This window comes from Peromyscus californicus, unplaced genomic scaffold, assembly GCF_007827085.1.
Source record: "Peromyscus californicus insignis strain IS unplaced genomic scaffold, ASM782708v3 Scaffold_7__1_contigs__length_154581171, whole genome shotgun sequence".
Taxonomy (NCBI): Eukaryota; Metazoa; Chordata; class Mammalia; order Rodentia; family Cricetidae; genus Peromyscus; species Peromyscus californicus.
The window spans coordinates 96350235-96372870 of NW_026294595.1; the positions used below are offsets into that span (position 1 = coordinate 96350235).

A 22636-nucleotide genomic window follows, 5' to 3' on the forward strand; every position below is an offset into this window, starting at 1 on the left:
CCTGTCTCGGGGAAAAAAAAAAAAGTCAGAAAGAAATATAGATGGCTATATCAATCATACATTTCCATTCATACATAGGAAATAGACTTTGTGAAAGAAAGACAGAGGAGTAGCAGTGCAGCTGGGCAAGGAGAGAGAGAGGGACTCCCCAGGGCTGCAGCATAGTGCAAGCAGCTGCAGGGGAATGAGCCATGAGTTGGCGGCAGTGGTGGGGGCTGGGGGCCATAGGCGCATTTTTCTACAGTGAGGTATAAGGCCCGGTTGACTGACCTCTGGTGTCCCAGAGGGTTAGTGAGGGCCAATGATAATGGTTCAAGATAGCCAATGGACCATTATCACAAAGGCTATATGCCATGGAATTGAGAGGGCACAGGTTGTCTCCATATGCCGTCACATAGGGATGGGGGACAAAGGGCTATGAACCTGAAAGACATGGTACCAGCAAGCGAAATGAGATGAATCTGACCTCTAGCATCACAGAGAGTCAGCGAGGACTAATGACTGGTGCATGATAGCCAATGGAGGCACAGGAGATCACTTCCGAAATATAACACCATCAGCACAGACACTGAGCACAACAAATAATAAATGGGACCCCTTGAAACTGCGAAGCTTTTGTAGGGCAAAAGACATGGTCAATAAGACAAAAAGACAGCCTACAGAATGGGAAAAGACCTTCACCAACCCCACATCTAACAGAGGACTGATCTCCAAAGTATATAAAGAACTCAAGCCGGACAGTGGTGGCACACGCCTTTAATCCCAGCATTCAGGAGGCAGAGGCAGGCGGATCTCTGTGAGTTTGAGGCCAGCCTGGTCTACAAAGTGAAAGGCACAAAGCTACACAGAGAAACCCTGTCTCGGGAAAAAAAAAGAAAAGAAAAGAAAGAACTCAAGAAACTAGACATCAAAATACTGAACAATCCAGTTAAAAAATGGGCTAAAGAACTAAACAGAGAATTCTCAGAAGAATCACAAATGGCTGAAAGACATTTAAAGAAATGTTCAATATCCTTAATCATCAGAGAAATGCAAATCCAAACAACACTGAGATACCACCTTACACCTGTCAAAATGTCTATAATCAAAAACACTAATGACAGTCAATGTTGGAGAGGATGCGGAGCAAAGGGAACACTCCTCCACTGTTGGTGGGAGTGCAAACTTGTACAACCACTGTGGAAATCAGTATGGCAGTTTCTCAGAAAACTGGGAATGGATCTATCTCAAGATCCAGCCATACCACTCTTGGGCATATATCCAAGGAATGCTCAATCATACCACAAAGATACACAAAGATGCTCAACTATGTTCATAGCAGCACTATTTGTAATAGCCAGAACCTGGAAAAACCTAAATGCCTGTCAACTGAAGAATGGATTAAGAAAATGTGGTACATATACACAGTGGAGTACTACTCAGCAGAGAAAAACAATGACAGCATGAAATTTGCAGGCAAATGGATGGAACTAGAAAATACCATCCTGAGTAAGGTAACCCAAACCCAGAAGGACAAACATGGTATGTACTCACTCATAAGTGGATTCTAGATATAAAGCAAAGAATAATCAGACTGCAACCCACAGATCCAGGGAGGCTATGTAGCAGGGGGGACCCTAGGATAACTGTGGCTTATGATAAATTTTGGTTTTACTCAATTCCTGGGCAAGCTTCGGTGAAACATTTCTCTATTAGGATAAGAATTTATCATGTATCAAGCTGATAATAGAAAAAAACATATTGGAGAACTGGTTTAAAAAAAAAAGTGAAAGCAGGAGAGGTGGGGTGAGTGGGAGGAGGGATGAGAGGGGGATCTGTGGTTGTTATGTAAAATGAATAAAAAATTAAAAAAAAAAAGATAGCCAATGGACCATTGTAACAAAGGCTGTGCGCCATGACATTGAGTGGGCACAAGCTGTCTCCATATGCCGTCACATAGGGGCAGGGGTGGGCCAAGGGGCTTAGAGCTTGAAAGACACATGGTACCAGTGAGCAAAACAAGATGAATTCTCACTTGTGGGAAAATGGCCCGAGGGAAGGGAGGAATCTTTACCAATTCAGTAGGGTGAAGAGTACCTGGTGGTGCTCCAGCCTGAAAAGTGATGGGTGGTACAGGATTCCAGAGCTCCTCAGACTGCAGGCGGGCAGGAGAAAGCATTGGGCATCAATGTTAGGAATTATTGCATGGGGGGACCCCTGAGGGTATCCTGCGCATGCAGGGAAGCATGCTGGCATGCTGGGCAGATGCTCACCATGCGGGCATGGCATCAGCAGTGGTGGTGGCCAGTAATTCACAATCCAGACTCTGTATCCACATGGAGAGTTTATTATAATAGAGAGATGAAGAGAAAGACAGGAAGAGAGAGAGAGAGAGAGAGAGGTCGAGGGCACACACCTCCTGAGGGGGAAAGCGGAAGAGAGAGAGGAAGGGGAGGAGTTTTCCCTTAGAGTGAGGTTTTACTCAAGACTCAGGGCGGCGCCCACGGGGGAGATTTCAAGGGGCGGATGAGAATATCAACAGTTGTTTTTAATGGATTGCTTCTGAGGAGATTACTTAGTAGACTCTGAAACCAGGCAAGGTGTTTTCAACATTACAGAAAGTTTTTTCTTTCTTTCTTTATACTTGGTATATTGCTATATTTTCCACATTGGCCTTGAATTCCTGGGCTCAAGCAGTCTTTCTGCCTCAGCCTGTCCAGTTACTAAGACTATATAACTGAAGGCCAGTATTCCTAGCCACCATTTTAGATTTTTGAAGTCTGGTTTGGTGTCTGCCTTAGTCACTGTTTTATTGCTGTGAAGAGACATCATGACCAAAGTAGCTCTTATAAAAGAAAATATTTAATTGGGACTTGCTTATAGTTTCAGGGATTTAGTTCATTATCATCGTGGCAGGGAGCATGGCAGCAGGTAGAGAGAAACTTGAGGCTTGGCATGGACTTTTGAAACCTCAAAGCCCATTCCCAGTGACACATTTCTTCTAACAAGGACACATCTCCTAATCATCTTAATCCTTTCTAATAGTGCCACTCCCTAGTGACTAAGCATTCAAATATATGAGCCTATATGGACCGTTCTTACTCAAACCACCACAGTGTGTGATTTTAGATGTAATTTGGGCAAGAGATGAGCTATGTTTGTGACTGTTGTCTGTCTATCCACCCATCTACACCATTTACCTGCAAAGAAACTTATTCTTGTGTACTGAAGTAAGAATGTCTTACATAGTTTAAGTAAAAAGCCTGAAAGTAGGCTGGGGTGTATCTTAGTCGTAGAACACTTCCCTGGTTTGTGGCCCTGGATTTAATTCCCAGTTCCAGAAACAAACAAAGAGATCACCGTGAAAGCTAGTAAGGAAAGAAGGAGGCCACATAGAACCCAGATTGTGGGAATCCCTTTGTGAGATAAGGAGTAAAAAAATGCATTGAGTTTTTGTGCTGTTTCTTATCTAGAAGATATTTAGAAGAAAAGCTAAAGTATTTCTAGAGCTTTCTAGAACATTGGCAATTTAGCAGTGTGTGTGGCTATGTGGTAAACCCAAATTAATTACTAATTAATTTAAAATTAATCAGTAGTGATAAAAACCCAAATTAGGGGCTAGGCAGATGGCTCAATGATTAAGAGCACCTTGTTCTCTTCCATAGGACCTGAGTTCAGTTCCCAGCACCCATGTTGAGCTGCTGACAACTGTCTGTGACTCCAGCTCCAGTGATTTTCAGTTAGCATCTCATATCTTATTGTACTGCAAACTGTTCTTTGGCTGACTTGTCTGTGTCCTCGCCCCACCCCGCCCCCATGTGTATCTCATTTACATGTATTTATTGAGGGTGGGGAACATGCCCATGCCACTGTACTTACGTTAGAAGACAACTTCAGGAGTCAGTTCTCTCCTTCTACCATGTGAGTTTTAGGGGTCAAACCCAGGTCATCAGACTTGGTGGCAAGCACCTTTAACCACTTAGCCATTTCAAGGTGCTGCCTTTCTATTCTTATTCTGTTAGTTTAGGAGTAATTGAACCTTTCCTATAAAAAGCTGGACAGTAAGTACTTGAGGCTTTGGTGACCATATACTATCTCTGTCACTATCACCACAGCTATCAGGCAGGCATAGACACAAGCAGTGTGGCTCATTTCCCACAAAATTATTTATAGACATTGGAAATTGAATTTTATGTAACTCAATATCATAAAATATTTTGGGGGAATTTTCCTCCAACCAGTAAATTGTAACCAATGATCCTTAGCTTGTCATCCCTATACAAACAGGCCTAGTTTAGAGACTCACCTATAAAATGACCTGGTTTCCTCTTTTGGTCTTGTCCCCTCTGATCTACTCATTATACTGCAGCCAAATTTACTTCAAAATTACAAATTGGAATCATGCTCTTGCCTAAAAGTCCTTTTAAGATACCATGGGAAGTGCTTACCTTCTTTGTAAGACCCTTGTGCTATAGACCTTGATTAATTTTTAAGAGAAACATCTTACTATTTCACCTTAATTCATTATTCCAGCTCCTTGGGTGTGATTGCAGCTCCTAGAATGTTCAGTGATTTTCCCTTCTAAGTTTTGATGCATCTTTAAATGTCTTTCCTCTTTACCTCCCCTACTTCCACCTGGGGTGAGCATCACTCTTTCTGCAGGAGTCATGTCAGGCGTTCTTGTCATCTCCAGAAGCCTTCTGTTTTCTCCTGAGTGGATTTACATGCTGCTTCTACTGTGTTCTCCTACATGTCTGTAGAACCTCATGATATCATTTATCTTACCGTGCTGTAATTGCCTGTTTTCTTTAGTGTCTCTCCTGAATAATGAGGTCCTTGAGCGCACGTGTTTGTTCTGGCTGCATTTTCCTGTGTGCTGTTCAGAGCACACTCAGTATTCTTACAGTTCTTTCTTTTTTGCATTATAAAATGTATGTAAAAAAAATGTAGATGCAATTGATACAACATAAAATTGACCCTTTTAAAGTATATAGTTGAGTGGGGTTTTTTAGAAGCAAACTTACGGTGTTACACAGCTGGTCACCACTGTCTAATTCTAAAATGTGTTCATCTCCCAAAATGAAATCCTGTGCACATGAGAAGTCACTTTGCATGCTGGAGATACTGCTCAGGTGTAGCACATATGTTTGTGAAAGGCCCTCGTTTATCCTTAGAGACTCCTGTTACCTTCCTTCCCCAAATGGCAGCCATTGTCTTTCTGTCCTTGTAGACTGGCCTTTTCGGTGTGTTTCATATGGATGGGATTAGAAATTTTTTGCCGTTTTGTGGTTTCTTCTTTCACTTGCCTGTGTAGTGTTTTCAAAGTGTACCTGTGTTGTGCCATATACTAGTGCTTCATTCCTTTTTTTATAACTGTGTATTAACTTTATTATTTAACTTCCTTCTTCAAAGCCCCCAAGACTTCAGTGAGACTGCTAGACTCCTGCTCTTGGGACAGTTCTGGTTTCATCTGGTCTTTGTTTATGGATAAACTTTCACCTTAAGTATTAAGTCATTGGAACTTAGGCTGAAGACCCTGCTTGATTCTAAAGGTCCTTCCTTGCCTAAACCACCCCCTAGCTCCTTGTCCTACTATTCTTTCTACTGTATCACCAGATAGTACTTTGGAGTGTTCTTATATACATCAGGCCTTCTAGACTCTATACATTTCTTGGTTATTTTCTCTTTTCTGAAGTGCTTTCTACTTGCTTCAGGTTTTACCCAGCCTTTAATTCCTATTTCAGGCAGAATCTTTTCCATAAAATCTCTGAATTACCATAGGAATTATACTCTTTAGGTACCACCTTGCCTACTGATTCCTTGAAAATGCTCTTATGCTTTCTCTGTTGTTTTGTATTCTTGCCAGTATGTTGACACTAGATGGTAGGGGAAAGGAATGTGTGTGGCCATAAAAGATAGTGTGAGAGCTGGTGGGATGCCTGTAAACCTGATGGCCTGAGTTTGATCTCCTGGATCCACATGATGGAAGAAAAGAACCAATTCCTGCAATTGTCCTCTGATCTCTGTGTACACGCACACACACACACACACACACACACACACACACACACACTCACTCACACACGCCTGTGTTATTGGCATTCATGTATACTGATTCCTAAAGGACAGTGACCACCACTTGAAATCCTGAGCACATACCTCCAACACTGTGTTGCCCTGGAGAAGCTTGATAAGTGTGAATTACTTTTGGTTTGATAGTGAATGTTTCAAACAGTTAATGTTAGCTTAATATTGAGTTAGTGAGAGGTCTTCTATAAGATTTGGGGTGGAGAGTCACACATTTAATGATGTTCCAACTCAAACTTTAAAACTTAGCCGGGCAGTGGTGGCGCATGCCTTTAATCCCATCACTCGGAAGGCAGAGCCAGGTGGATCTCTGTGAGTTCGAGGCCAGCCTGGTCTACAGAACGAGATCCAGGACAAGCACCAAAACTACACCGAGAAATCCTGTCTCGAAAAACAAAAACAAAAACAAAAACAAAAACAAAAAAAAAACACTTGAAAATCCAGGGCTGGGGAGATTGCTCAGCAGTTAAGAGCACCGACTGCTCTTCCAGAGGACCTGGGTTCAATTCCCAGCACCCACATGGCATCTCACAACTGTCTGTAACTCCAATTCCAGGGTATCTGACACCTTTATACCAATGCACATAAAGTTAAATAAATTAAACAAAAAACTTTTGAAAATTGTTATACTGTGTATCAGGTCAACATTCCCATGCAATTTTTAAAAAAGCATTACAGAATTAGAATTTATATCTTAATTCTTTTGAAATAGAGGTGGAGTATAAATAGAGTTTTATTTGCATTTATGATCGAGTTCAAAGTGACTATGAGTGAATATGAATGAAACTACATATTCTTAGTGGGTGAAGCGGTGCATGCATGTGAGCACTAGGGACGTGGTGGCATGAAACTCAAGTAGTCAGGTCACCCTTGACTTTATAGAGAGTTGAGGCAGGTGTGGTGGCACACACCTTTAATCTCAGCACTGGAGCCAGAGACAGGTAGATTTGTATGAGTTCAAGGCCAGCCTGGTCTACATAGCAGTTCCAGACTAGCCAGGGCTGCATAGATAGACCCTGTCTCAAAAAGAAAAGCCTAGCCGGGCGGTGGTGGCGCATGCCTTTAATCCCAGCACTCGGGAGGCAGAGCCAGGTGGATCTCTGTGAGTTCGAGGCTAGCCTGGGCTACCAAGTGAGTTCCAGGAAAGGCGCAAAGCTACACAGAGAAACCCTGTCTTGAAAAACCAAAAAAAAAAAAAAAAAAAAAAAAAGAAAAGCCTAAATCAAGCAAACAGCAACAACAAAAATAACATAGTGAGTTCAAGAATAGTTTGAGCTACATAGGATGTTGTGTTAAAAAAGAAAGAAACTACATATTTTATTAAAATGAAAACAATTTCTTTTTTAGGTTAAGCTACAGAACAACATATCGTATCAGATGGCAGACATACATCATTTAAAGGGTAAGAAACTTAATTATAGAGTAAAGGTAAGGACTACTTCATGTCTGAAATCTTCAGGCATTAAGAAATAGATGGAGGGCTGGAGAGACGGCTCAGAGGTTAAGAACACAGAAGGCTCTTCCAGAGGTCCTGAGTTCAATTCCCAGCAACCACATGGCGGCTTACAACCATCTCTAATGAGATCTGGTGCCCTCTTCTGGCATGCAGGCAGAACACTGTATTCATAATAAATAAATCTTTAAAAAGAAAAAAAAAGAAATAGATGGATGAAAGAAATAAAATTTTCTGGACATAGTTACTTTGATGGCAAAATATCTCTTTATTTTAAAATATTTTTAAAAAAACACTTACTGTTGCTCTGTGTGCAGTAAGTGTAAGAGTTTGAGGCCAGTATTTTAATCTTGTGCATAGACAGAGTTTGTACAATAAAATTGTCTTCAGAGAATCCTCAAAAAGGGCTGGAGATATGGCTCAGTTGGCAAACTGCTAGTCCTATAGGAGTAGGAACCAATATTTGAATCCTACATAAATCTAGGCAAAATAACATGTTAGCATCTGTAACTCCAGCACTCCTAAGGCGCGCTAGGAGACAGAGGCAGGAGGAAACCTAAAGCCTAATGGGCCGCTTGATGTCTGCAGCTGTGAACAAAGAGACCCTGTCTTAAACAAGGTGGAAGTCAAGGACCTATACTTAAGCTTGTCCTTTGACCTCCACACATATGGCGTGGACAGACGTGTGCACATACACACAAAGTCCTCAGAGCAGGACTGAAAGGGTTGGTTAGTTAGCAAAATGCCTGTGGTGGTCATGAGGACTCGGGGTCCCACATAAAACGCTGGATGTGGTGGTACACACCTGTAATCCTAATGCTAAGGAGATAGAGACAGGTGATCCTTGGAGCTGGCTGGCCAGCTAGTCTCACAAAGTCTTTGAGTTCAGGTTCAATGAGAGATTCTATTTCAAAAAATTAAGTGGAGAAGAATAGAGGAAGACACTCAGTGTTTGCTCTCTGGACTCCACATGTACATGTATGCTTTTGTACGTGCACATAAACACATATAATTCTCAAAGAAAATTGAACTGTAGCTTGTGTGACCATCAAATTTCTAGAAAAAAAAGATGGGGTGCTTCTTCTGCATTGTGTGTAACTTGTGAACATTACCCATTCAGATGTGAGGATACTTTTGTGAGGTTCTCTAAGCTTAATGTATTGGATACTCCAGAGACAAAAAGAAACCTGGAATGTAGGGAAATGAGTAATAAATAAATTAAAAAACTCTAATTTTAAAAATACATTATATTAGTTACTTTTCTATTGCTGTGCTAAAACACCATGACCAAAGCAACTTGGGGAAGAGATGGCTTATTTCCTCTGATAGATTGTAGTCCACTGTCCAGGGAAGTCAAGGCAGGAACCTGGAAGCAGAAATTGATGCAGAGGCCATGGAAGGTGACTGCTTACTGGCTTGCTTTCTATGGCTTGACTGAGCCTGCTCTCTTACAGCATTCAGGACCATGTGCCATTTTGTTTTAGATGAAGTGAGAGGAGATAGTTACAGATAGAAAGAATAGGTAAGGAAAGCAAGCTCTCCATCACTTCACCTGTCAATTTGCCTTTGGGAATTAGAGCATGTGATGGTTTAATCTTCCTTGTCAGCTTGACTGGATTTATAATCACCTGGGAGAAACAACTCTGGGTGTGTCTGTGAGGGTATTTTAAGGGGAATGTAATGGAGGGGCAAAGACCTACCCTAAATGTGAGTGGCACCATTCCATAGGTTTTTTAGAATAATTTTTTAAAGTTAAGTTCTTCCTATGTAACCAAGACTAGCTTCAAACTTACAGTGGGTGCTGGCATGTATTCCTGCGACACTATATCTGGCACCCCAAGAATCTTATAATAGTGTCCAGTAGCAGCTTCACTGAACCTTATCTTTGAGCTCATATTAAGGAAATACAGTGTAGTCAGGTGGTGGTGACACACAGCTTTAATCCCAGCACTCGGGAGGCAGAGACAAACGGGTCTCTTGAGTTCAAGGCCAGCTTAGTCTACTGAGTGAGTTCCAGGACAGCCAGGGCTACACAGAGAAACCCTGTCTCAAAACACCAGAAAAAAGAACAGTTAACTTAGGCATACTGGTGCAACCCTTAAAGCCCAGCACTCAGAGCAAAAACAGGTGAATTGCTATGAGTTCCAGGACAACAGAGTTACAACATAGAGAGACCCTGTCTCAAGAAAAAGTGGGACTGCAAGACCATTGCATGTAATGCAATGCAGGATGCATCTTAGAACTTGTGTTCAAATCCTACTGAAACACTTGTGTGTTCTGTTAACATGGGCCTGCTAAGGAACATGGTTGGTACAGGAGACTTCAAAGTTGAAGCCAAAGAAAAATGTAAAAAATATGGCAAAGTTGGAAAATGTGTGATATTTGAAATTTCTGGTACCCCAATGATGGAGTATGGATATTTTTAGAATTTGAGAAAGTTGAGTCAGCAACTAAAGCTATTGTATAGCAGAATGGGAGGTATTTGTTATATGAGTGGTCAAAATATGTTTCTACAATTTGGATGAATACTGGATTTTAAATTTGGCAGAACAAGTTTCATTTTGAGTACTGGAGTCATGTCAGCGAATCGTACATGAGCCACAATCTGAACAATGAAGAAGGCCTCAGTAAGCCCTGGAGCTTGTTGACCAGCCAGCCTGGTCTACTCAGTGAGCCCCAATGAGGTGAAAGACCTTGTCTCAAAAAACCCAAGGGGAAGGGCTGGAGAGATGGCTTGGCAGTTAAGAGTACTTAATGCTCTTGTAGAATTTGATTCATGGCACACACGTGCAGCTCATAGCCATCTGTAAACTCCAGGTGAAGGAGATCGCACACCTCTTCTGACCTCCAAGGGCTCCTACACACATGTGGTGCACAGACAGACACTCAGGCACATAAAATAATAACAAAAACAACCAAGGTGGAGGGCTCCTGAGCAGCTACACCAAGGTTGACCTCTCACCATCACACATGCTGTCTAACTTCTAAGGATATGAGAAATTGAAAATGTACATAATTAAAAGACCATTCCATAGATTCTCAATAAGAAGTATTACAGTAAGTAAATTTGATTACTCCTTGGCTCTTCCCCTTGTATGGCTAGAACAACTGGCTGAGCTTCGTCAGGAGTTTCTTCGACAAGAAGATCAGCTTCAAGACTACAGGAAAAATAACACATACCTTGTGAAGAGGTTAGAATATGAGAGGTAAGATGCTGCATGCCGCAGCCTCTGTGCGTCTCGAGTGTCTGTCCAGTTTGTGTACGTAATTCACTTCCTCCTTCCTGTCTCCTGCTCCTGTTGTCATTTTCTTTATCTTGTCTTTCAAAGGCTCTGGGAAATTCATAATCTTTTATCTAAATATGTTAAACACTATGAAAACATCTCTCTTATAGTATGTTGGGTTTTTCTAGATTGTAAAACAGAAATCTTACTAAGGGTAGCTTTTGTTGAATTGGATGTGGTAAGTACTGAAAGAAGAGTGTTTCTTTTTGAGGAACTTGTAGAAGATGAAGACAACACTGAGACATGCCTTCAAAATAGCTAAGGGAGCTTGTGCACCTCACTCCTGCCTCTCCATAATGAAGAGAAGAGGAAGTTCTTAGACTGTACTCTGTTAGTCAGCTTGAGGGTAAAGGGCTGTTTTTCTGTAGGTCTGTCTGTCCACCAGAAGTTAGGTTCAACAGTTTACTCTTTCTGACTTCTTACTACTATAATTATCTGAGTAGAATGTATGTGTGTGTTTTAACTACCAGTTTTCATACGTCTACAGGATTGAAGACTAAAACAGTGAGATATGATATATTTTCTAGCATATCAACTTATCAAAATTTAGTTTCTACAATCTGTGGGACCATTGTAGAAATTTTCTTTTTCTCAGTATTTCTTGGGCCAGCAAGATGGCTCAGTTGGGTAAAAGGCATTTGCTGTGCAAGTCTGACTTCCTGAGTGTGATCACTGGATCTTACCAGGGAAAGAAGAGGACTAACTCCTGAAAGTTGTCCTCTAACATCTACATGTATGCCATGGAGCACTGTGGCACTCACATGTCTACAAGTAGTTACATAGACACGCACATTGTACACACAGACATGTCACAGTAATAATAATGGTAAAGTAAAATAAATAATTTCAGATTGTTGCATTTTTATTATTATTATTTTTATGTAAGAGATTTTCCCCTTAGTATTTCACTAGTATATATTCACAAACATACATTTACTAAAAATGTTTTATCAATTAGCTGCTGTATACCATAAATGAAAGATTGCTTTCTAAGTAAATGTACTAATTTATAATGTAGATATTTTCTCATAGTCATACCAACATTGTTTATAATTTGAATTTAATTTGGGAGATGTAAGAATAAGATAGTACAAGTATATCAAGATAGGAAGTTTAATTTGCGATAATAATATGAACATTAACGTGTGTCTCTGTATTCATTAAGTGCTTATTTCTATTTGCGACAATATCTATTTGTATCCTTTGACTACTTGTCCAGCAGAAAGTTACCATTTTTATCTGTTTTCACTTTTTTTCTGATACTGTGGTGTTTCTTCCTTTCTCTTTATTCCATAGTATAAACTTGTATTGTGGTATTCAGAGTTCTGTTGTGGGATATCTTTATACTGTGTGAAGATATATTGCTATGATTGGTGTAATAAAAGATTGAATGGCCAATAGCTAAGCAGGAGGTATAAGGGGAGTTCTGGGCAGAGAGAAGTAGGAGGAGATAATCAAGGCACTTGGGAGATGCTAAGAGACACGGAAAGGAAACAGGAGGTCTAAGATAGAAGAGAGATAATGCCACATGGTAGAATGTAGATTAATATAAGTGGGTTAATTTAAGTTATAAGAGCTAGGAACAAGCCTAAACTATAGGCTGAGCTTTCATAATTAGTACAAAGTCTCTGTGTCATTCTTTGGGAGCTGGCTGGTGGGACAGAAAAAGACTCGTTACAGAGTACTGTTGAACAAGTCAATAGCCGCCATTCCTTATTGGCTCCTAATTCTAGCATTTTTCATCTGTTTGATGAGAACCAACAGTTTTCTTTTACACAGTATTTTTCTCTTTTCATGAAGTTGGCCTTGACACTTGTTTCTTTATAGGTGTAATTTGTAAAACACTTGAGGAAAGATTGCTCTGTCTGATTTCTGGTTGTTTTGTTTGTTTGTTTTCTTCGGTTAACTTTAGCAATATTTCTTTTCCCCGGTTAAAGATTCAACTGTTCTATAATTCTGACTGCATTTCACTGTATCTCTCTTCTGCTGTTCTCCACTGACTGATGTTTTGTCTTTCTAAATGGATGTGCCAGCTTCTGGACAAACTTGGAGAACTCAGTCCAATGGAGTCTAAAAGAATGACTTTCTAATTTAGTTTTCAGTGTGGACAGCAGATCAAGGAATTAAGAGCACAACATGAAGAAAATATTAAAAAATTAGCAGATCAGTTTTTGCAGGAACAAAAGGTAAATTAAAAATAAGTATCTAAACAATATGTGCTTTAGTTATAATACATGTAATTTAGAAATAGATGTGCTTTTATCATAACACATAAGTATTCTAGCCAGCCTAATTTTTAAAAAGGATGTGTATTAGCTGAGTAGAGTGGGTGTCTGTAAACATATATCAGCTTACTTGTTTTTTCTTATGGCTAGGAATTGAACTTAGGGCCTTGCATATGCTAGGCAAATATTATTATTATGGTTGTTGTTATTGTTGGTAATATCAGATTTTAAGGTGGATGGTTTTTTACTGAAAAGTCTTCCTTTCTCTCCCTCCTTTTCTTCATACTCTTTCTTCTAATTGAGACATTATCTTACTGTGTAGCCCAAATTGGCCTTGAACTCCCAATCCCTCTGCCTCAGCATTTCAAGAGCTGGTGTTACAGAGGGATGACACCCACACCTAGCTTCAGTTTTTTTGTTTTATGAATTTGAGAAAACAGAACAGAATTGTCAAGCTTTCTTTTTTTTTTTTTAAATTAGTCTCTAGTAGTCTGGCGCCCTATCTTAAAGCAGAAAGAACACAACTAGATACTATATAACTAATTTTGACTTGTATTTTCTCAAAGTGCTGTGGAAGAGATCTGTGGCTTCCTATACACTAGGTGTGTGTTCTGTTGAGCTACATGCCCAATCCTGACTGATACATTTTGAGTCAGCAGATTCTTTATTTATTCATTTTGAGTTGAGATATCATAAAGGTCACTGTAGAAATAGAGAGAATCAGCTGGGCATGGTGGCCTACGACTTTAACCCCAGCACTCAGGGAGATGAAGACAGGCAGAGATCTCTGTGAGTTCAAGGCCAGCTTGGCCTACAAAGTGAGTTCCAGAACAGGCAGGACTGTTACCATTACACAGGGAAACCCTGTCATGGGGGGCGGGGGCAGGGGAGAGGAAAGAAAGAAAGAAAAGAAATAGAAGACATTTTTCTAAAGATCACTAACCATTAGTGGATGTGAGTTATTTTTTATACTCTTCAATCTCAGTTGATTAAATGTGGTTTGTTTAAAATCTTGTTATTAAAAGTAAAGAGTGACTCAGTAATGAAAAATACTTCTTTTGTTCTTTGTTAGCATGCATATAAGGACTAGAAGTCAAGGGTATCAGGTTTTGTTCGTTTCTCCTCAGTGTTTCAGTGGGGATATTGAGGGTGTTGTATCTCTCTCACAGATTGAAACAGTTGTTGTTTATCTGTTTCTGCTTTGAAGAGTGTGAGAATGGGCTGGTGGAAGAAGACAGGCTTGAGTGATCAGCCACTGTGTAGGCACTGTGTGTAGTTAGAAGATGGTATTGAGATCCTGGAAGTTTAGAGGAGTATAATGTAATGTGAAAGAAAGGAGAAAGGTTTGCTGTGGTGTCATGTCATTCATTGCGAGCTTTTATTAGTTATTTTTCACGTTGTTTTGACAAAAATAGCATTGAAAACTCAAAAGCATACTATTTCATGACTTGAAGATATTATTAAAAATTCACTGTGTTCATAAATAAAATAAGGAGACTTGAAGACTGAAACACCTTATAATATATATACTGAGTTAGGTCTTAGAATAGAACAAAGACATGTGGAAAAATTAGTTAAAAAAAAATCTACATGAAATTTGAAAGTTTAGTTAATAATGATAATAATAGCAAGTTTATCTTTTTCTTTTGCGGCAAGGTCTTATATAGCTCAGACTGGTCTTAAATTCCCTATATAGCTAACAGTGGCCTTGAACTTAGAATTTTCCTGCCTTTATCGCCTCTGTGCTGTATTATAGACGTATGCTCCCTGTCTACCTTATGCAATTCTGGGTATCCAACCCAGCGTTTTATGAATGGCAGGAAAGCAATCTACCAATGGAGCCACACCTCACACCTCCAGCCCAGTAGTACTGTTGTCTTTGTTTTACAGGTATATCATGGTAATATCTATTTTAACATTAGGAGAAACTAGGTGGGCAGCAGTTAATTTTCTATAAACCTAAAATTACTTCATGCTGGGTGGTGGTGGTAGCACATGTCTTTTCCCTTAGTACGTGGGAGGCAGAAGCAGGCAAATCTCTTGAGTTTGAGGCTAACCTGGTCTACAGAGCAAGTTCCAGGACAGCTACACAGAGAAACCCTGTCTCGAAAAACCAAAATAAGTAAATAAATAAATTCCATAATAAAAAGTTTCCTAAAAAACAATGAGGAATCCCCTCACTAAATCACAAAACATTGTTTTAAGAAAGTTGTCTTATAATATTTAAGACTCTACATGGTGTCTTAGACCTATAATGTCAGCACTTGGTAGACAGAGGCAGGAAAATCACCAAACTTTTGGGGCTAGCCTGGTCTATCTTACCTAGGAAATTTTAGGCAGCATAGACTATAACCTTGTGTCTCAGAAGAAAGTGGGGAGGTAGAAACAGACTATTTAAAAGTTGTTCGTTCACACAAAGGTGATGACATTAGAAGGAAAATCCCTTTGTTAACTTGGTTTTGGTTTTGGTTTTGTAAGTATTTTTGTAGCCCTTAGATGGTTTAGTGGGTAAGGGCACTTGTCAATAGCCTGATGACGTGAGTTTGATCCCCACTCCCCACATGGTGGAAGGAAAGAAATGACTCTTAAAGTTGTCCTCTGACCTTCACATGCCTGCATGGCCCCACGTGCACGTACACTCAACACAAATTAATAGTTTTATCAGTGACTTAATAATTCAAAACTAAAAAATCCTGTTATCAAATCTTTATCTTTGGCAGGAGGCCCACAAGAGTCAATCAAATGATGGAAAAGAATTGGGTATAAATGATCATGTAGCACCTAAAAATAATCCAAATGTGGCTGAAAATGATGCAAATAAGAATGAGGAACCCTCAAGCAATCATATTCCACATGGGAAAGGTAATATTTTATTGTTTTGTGTTGATAGGATATTGACCATTTCTTTCTGTTTTGAAATATGTTCAGTCATTAAAAATGTTTGATTGTAGTTTTGAGATGATTGAGTGTCTGTATTGTTTAAATTTTGATCCTTTGATAGTAAGGTATTTTAGTTAACCTGTCAGGGCCAGGGAGTCAGCTCAGATGCAAAGACACTAGCTGTGCAAGTAGGACAGCCAGTGTTCAGTTCCTAAATCTACATTAAAGAGTCGCCTGTAGGGGCATACCTCTGCAATCTCAGATCTGTGAGGAGGTAGCGGTGGAAACAGATTTCTCTGGAAGCACTCAGGCCAACCAGCCTGGTATATGCAGCACAGCAGCACACAGAAGAGACCCTACCAAGCAGTGGAAGGAAAAGAGCTGACTCCCTGACTGGCAGAGGTGCGCATGCGCATACACACTCTGATGAAAGTATGTTCTTGAAAAAATTAAAAGGACAAAAATGAAACTAAGTTCTAAAAAAGGTGTTCATTTGTAACCTGTGCCTTTAGAAACTGATTTTTACTTTCCATCAAAACTTACTTTATTTATATTAGTATAAGCATAATTAATTGTCTCATATTTTGTTACTTGGACAGAACAAGTCAAACGAATTGGTGATGCAGGGATGCCTGGAGTAGAAGTGAATGATCTAGCAAAAGCAGATGAACTTCCTGCTGGTAAGTGAACATTACCTGACAATTGAACTGAAGTGATTATATTGTTTTTCTGTGCCCCATTCTCTTTTATGTTGTTGTTTTGAGACAGACTGCAACTATGTAGCCCAGACTGGCCTTGAAATTTCTTTGTAGTAACAGGCTAGTCTTGAACTCAGATTTTTCCTGCCTCAGCTTCCTAAATGATGGAGTTACAGGCATGTACCACCATGCTCTATTCTTGGTTTTTGTTTGTTTGTTTGTTTGTTTTGTAGAACCTAGAAAACCTGTAGATAGATGTGTGGTTGATTCTGCTCATTAATTACCAGAATTTAAAACAAACTTCTTATTGCATTTATTTGTGTGTGTGGTTAGGGGTTAAGTGTGTCCCATGACACATGTGTGAAGGTCAGAGGACAACTTGTGGGAGGTGACTCAAACTCAGGTTGTTAGGCTTGGTGGCAGTTGCCTTACCCACTGAACCATCTCTCTGGCGAATTCCAGGATTTTTTTTTTTAATGTAATTTTTATGAAATTTTTGCTAAGGAGAGAGAGAGAGACAGACAGACAGACAGACAGAAAGAGGTGAAGGTACCTTGCTGCTCTGTTGTTTTATCACTTCTCAGGATCTGTGGGAGTCTCATAAAGGTTTGTCTGTTTAATCCGGCCTTGTTTTACCTGTCTTATCTATACCAGTGGTTCTCAACCTTCCTAATGCTGTGACTCCTTAATACAGTCCCTCATGTTGGAGTGACCCCCCCAACCATAGAATTATTTTTGTTACTACTTCATAACTGTAATTTTGCTACTGTTAGGAATTGTAGATATCTGTGTTTTCTCATAGTCTTAGGCAGCCCCTGTGAAGAGGTTATTCAACCTCCAAAGGGTTCTCAACCCACAGGTTGAGAAGCACTGATCTAAATCATAGTTTATTTTTAAAGTCACCTTGTTCTTGAGCAGGAGGCGTTATACTATACATCTTAGCATGACTGATTATTATTTAGTAATAGAGATGCCTCTCTTTCTTCTGTACTTGATCTTAGCCAAAAGGCCAAGAAAGCCCCTCCATCTGTCTTAGGACTTGTGCTAAGACAGTAGTGACCAGCAGATTTATAGACAAGACCAAGCCGCCCCTGGGTCCATTAGCCAGTCACAGTTACACTGTTGATCCTAGCAAAGTGCTCTTCTCTAAAGGCGTAAGTTGCTGGTCACCAGCAGCTTTGCGTGCAAAAGCATGTGTTGTACATCGCAGATGGCAGTGGGAACAAGGTGACTGAGTGATGAGAGAACCAGCGCTGTGTATTTGAGTGGGGGACTCAGTAAATGCCAGACTTCTTGTAGACTTAAGTTTAGAAACTGTATAATAATAAGTGACTGACATAAAATCATTTCAACAAACTGTAAAAATGGCCCAAGTAATATGTGCTAGTTAGGATAGACTGGGATATGATAGCGCGCTCTCTCTCTCTCTCTCTCTCTCTCTCTCTCTCTCTCTCTCTCGGTTTTTCAAGACAGGGTTTCTCTGTGTAGCCCTGGCTGTCCTGGAACTCCCTCTGTAGACCAGGCTGGCCTAGAACTCACAGAAATCCACTTGCCTCTGTCTCCTGAGTACTAGGATTAAAGGCATATACCACCACTGCCCAGCTGGATATGATCTTTTAATAGACACCCTCAAATTGCAGCAGCTTAAAATAATAAAGGCTTTATTATCCATCTTAAAGCTTGATGTAGGCTTGGGTGGCTCTTTTTGAATACTCATGTGAACAGTGGCTTCTGTCATGATACCACAATGTTAATGTTAGCCCTCTGTGTTGTAGAAAGGAAAGATTGTAGGTGATTTGCCTGTATTTGATGGCCCAAATAAGAAATGATGTATTTAAGCTGGGCATGGTGGCACATGCCTTTAATCCCAGTACTTGGGAGGCAGAGACAGCCAGATCACCATGAGTTCAAGGCCAGCCTGGTCTACAGAGTAAGTTCCAGGACAGCCAGAACTGTTACATAGAGAAACCCTGTCTCAAAAAACAAAAAGAGGCCGGGCGGTGGTGGCGCACGCCTTTAATCCCAGCACTCGGGAGGCAGAGGCAGGCGGATCTCTGTGAGTTTGAGGCCAGCCTGGGCTACAGCGCGAGATCCAGGAAAGGCGCAAAGCTACACAGAGAAACCCTGTCTCGAAAAACCAAAAAAAAAAAAAAAAAAAAAAAAAAAAAAACACAAAAAGAGTGAAGTATTCAGTTTCATCTGTATCTTCAATGTCAAAATTAAGGGCCCTTGTCCCCTAACCACAAGAGAAAGCTAGTTCTGTATCTAGTAAAAACATAAAATAGGATGATATACCATCAAATTTGCCACACAGTCTGTGAGAAATAAACTATGCCAGTCTTTATAGGTAGGAGTTCCTGCTTTTCTTCCCTTCTTGTTTCCTTTCTCCTTTGTTTTCTTGTCAGCTGTCTACTTCTCTGTCATGTTCTTCTGCCAAGGGATATAGTGCAGTGAGCAGTGATGTGTAAAAAAAATAATCTTAGCCGGGCTGTGGTGACACACACCTTTAATCTCAGCACTCAGGCAGAGGCAGGTGGATCTCTGTGTTCAAGGCCAGCCTGGTCTACAGAGTGAGTTCCAGGACAGCCAGAGGTACACAGAACCTGTCTCAAGAAACCAATAATAATCATCATCATCATCATCATCATCATCTTTCCTTGTTGGCTTTCATTTCTTTTTGGTTTTTTTGAGACAGGGTTTCCCATATAACTGCCCTGCCTGTCTTGGCACTTGCTCTGTAGACCAGACTGGCTTTGAACTTAGTGATCCACCTCCTCTGCCTCCAGAGTGCTGGTATTAAGGGCCTTAAATTTGTGTGTGTGTGTGTGTGTGTGTGTGTGTGTGTGTGTTTTGTTTTGTTTTTTGAGACAGGGTTTCTCTGTGTAGTTTTGGTACCTGTCCTAGATCTCACTCTGTAGACCAGGCTGGCCTCAAACTCACAGAGATCCACCTGACTCTGCCTCCCGAGTGCTGGCATTAAAGGTGTGTGCCACCACAGCCTGGCAGCCTTCATTTCTTAAAAGAGAAGAAATTCCTAACTCTTAAGTTTCTTCTTGTTGGTAAAGCTTTGTGCACAAATAACATTTTCCATCTTAAGAATAAAATTCCAGGGACTGGAGAGATGGTTCAGTGATTAAGAGTACTTACTACTCTTGTAAAGGACCTGGCTTCAGATCCCAGCAACCCGCATGGCAGCTCACAGTCACCTGCAGCTGCAGTTCCAGGGACTGACCCCTCTTCTGACCTCTGCAGGCTTCTCCAGCATGCACACGGTGGACATACATACACTCAGGCACACACACACACATACACATAAAATGAATGTTTAAGAAACACAAAACAAAAATTCCAGGGCTAAACATGGTGGCTCATGCCTGTAATCTCAGCATAAAGTCGGGAGTTATAGCCACATATTTGAGTCCAGCCTGGGCTAAAGAATGAATTCTAAGCCCACCTGAGCTACAGTGTAAGACCTTGTCATATATAAATAAATAAAAACTCATGTTTTGTTTTGTTTACATTGAGGGTTCAGCATGATTGCCCAGTAGGTAAAGGCACCTCCTACCACACCTGATTATCTGAGTTCAATCCCTATAACCCACCTTGTGGTGTCCTGCTTCTACCTTTCCCCAACACACTCATCTACACAAAATAAGTAAACACAAATGTAATAAAATTTTTGAGCAAGAGGGTACCATATTCTTAATGTCTTACCTAATCTACAAAGTGCAAATTTTTGCTTGTACTTATTTATATAAAAAGATCTCATGGTTGTAAAGAGATTATATGTGAAGAGATTAACTTGTTTGTTTATTCATAAAGTCTTTGCTGAATGCCTATTATGTGCCAGGAACGTTAGAATATGGTAGTGAGCAAGACAGAATAGATAGTACAATGTGCCAATTAATAGTCATACAAGAAGGAAAACAGAAATGGCAGGGGCTGCCAGCACCCACTGTGGAGCTCTGAGGAGTCTGAGAGACCCATGGAGTTTCCACAGCAGCAGAAAAGGAGTCTGCAGAGCCTGAAGTAGCTTTTGAACAACAAAAGAAAAAAAAAAAAAGGCAAGTCTTATGGAAGGAAAGAAAGAAAGATGATGGAACAGAGCTGTTCGTGGTGCTTTACCGCCACATCTCAGCCTGCAGACCACAAACACAAAGGTCATGTCCCATGAGCCACCGGGCTGCCAGCACCCATGACAGGGAAATGTGCAGTGGCCTGGAGCTCCACAGAAACAGGTCATTCCTGAATAGGGCTGGGCTGGCCAGCCTCTAACATGGAGCCACTGAGGCTGCTACCTGCGCTGTTTATCCTGCTGGGAGATGGAGAACATAGGGCTGTATGTGATGGAGAGGTGGGAAATATGGAGGAATGGAGATGTGATTGCATGTTGGAGAGAGATGGAACTAGAGATGCAGTGGAGGTAATGTGTGAGAGAAGGCTGCAAAGGCTGCGGTGGGTGGGTGGGTGGGGTGCATGTCCTTGCTGAGTAGGGCTGACAAGGTGATGTGCAGTATCCTGGAGCTTGAGCAGACTCAGACCCTGGACATGCCCCCCAGCTGCATGATCACCCTGATTCTGAGCAGTGGCAGGATGTCCAAGATGAAGCATGGTTCATTCACTGGATTGGACCTCCTTGACAAACCTCTATAATCCATGCTGCCCCTGGAGGCCATGTTGGTATCCCCTGAGGTTCATGTGGTTGTCTGTGGTCCTGTAGCAGCAGGGGAGGGGGGCTGTGCTAATGTCCCTCTCCCCTGTTACCACCAGAATCCATGTGGATGTTCATGTTCTATGCTGCCACCTGAAGCCATTGTTGATGTTAGTGGGCCGTGCTGAAACCAAGAGTCATGTTGATGTGAGTGGCCTGTGCAGCCACCTGAGGCCATGTTGATGTCAGTGGTCTGTGCTGTCACTGAGGGCCATGTCTGGGTCCGTGGTCCTACTGCAGCCAGGTGAGGTGTTGATGTCCAAGGCCCATGTTACCACTGAAGACCATGCAGATGCCCGTGCTCGGTGCTGCCATCTGAAGCCATGTTGATGTCCATGGGGCTGTGTTGCCACCGAAGGCTGCCCATGGTCTGTGTGTGCTGTTGCAGAAGGCCATGGTGGGATCTGTAGTCCTGCCAGGGATCGTGTTGATGTCAGTGACCTGTGTTACCACCTAGGATCAGGCAGGTGTCCATGGTCTGTTCTGCTGCCTGGGGCCATGTTGATGCCCATGGAGCCATGTTGCCACCAAAGACCAGGTAGGTGTCTGTGGTCTGTGCTGCCACCTGAGGCCATGTTGATGTATGGAGATCATATTGGTGTCCATGGCCCGTGTTGCCCCAGAAGCCATGTTGATGTCCTTGGTCTGTGCTACTATCAAGGGTTCTGATGGTGTCCGTGGCCCAAGCTGCTGCAGAGGGCCATGTTAATGTCTGTACTGCCATGGGAGACCATGCTGAGGTCTTTGGCATGTGCTGATGCCAGAGACTATGTGAATGTCTATGGTCTGTGATCCGTACAGTCACTAAAAACCATGAGGAAGTCCAGGATCCATGCTCCCACTGACTGTAAAGAGCAAGGAAGCAACTTTTGCAATGGTATTGATAACTGCAGGTGCACAATTGAGAAAGAGGGACATAGAAGGTTCTATGACAGCCCCTCCCCCTCCCCCTCCCCCAATCCTCAAAAAAGTAATAGCCCAGACAGAAAGCTGTCAAAACGAACTTGTGAAAATTGTGATAAGGATGCTGAAGTATAGCTCTCCACAGTTGATGACTTCTGGGGGTGGGGTGGGGGGGGGTGGGGAAGGACTCAGTTGTCTTTAAGGGGCTGGCCCCTGGGAGTTTGACAATGCTCCGGCGAGTATATGGGCAACATGAATTGGATTTGTTGTTGTTGTTTTTTCTCTCTCTTCTTTTTTGGGGGGAGATAGCACAAGAAGTAGGGGCAGACCTGAAAAGACTGGAATGTGGATGGGGTGCATGTTGTAAAATTCCCAAATAATCAATAAAAATATTATATAAAAAATAATCATACAAG

The 22636-nt window shown here is 41.3% G+C and overlaps 1 protein-coding gene across 2 annotated transcripts in view; it reads left to right on the forward strand.

The window, feature by feature from the left end:
• The window catches only part of Golm2 (golgi membrane protein 2), a 67665-nt gene that overhangs the window by 17988 nt on the left and 27041 nt on the right, over positions 1-22636 (forward strand). For both annotated transcript variants that reach the window (XM_052722855.1, XM_052722853.1), the window contains exons 2-6: positions 7414-7468; positions 10623-10725; positions 12899-12989; positions 15749-15890; positions 16508-16588. In XM_052722855.1, the coding sequence (XP_052578815.1) occupies positions 7414-7468; positions 10623-10725; positions 12899-12989; positions 15749-15890; positions 16508-16588 (472 nt within the window). The remainder of the gene's footprint in view (positions 1-7413; positions 7469-10622; positions 10726-12898; positions 12990-15748; positions 15891-16507; positions 16589-22636) is intronic.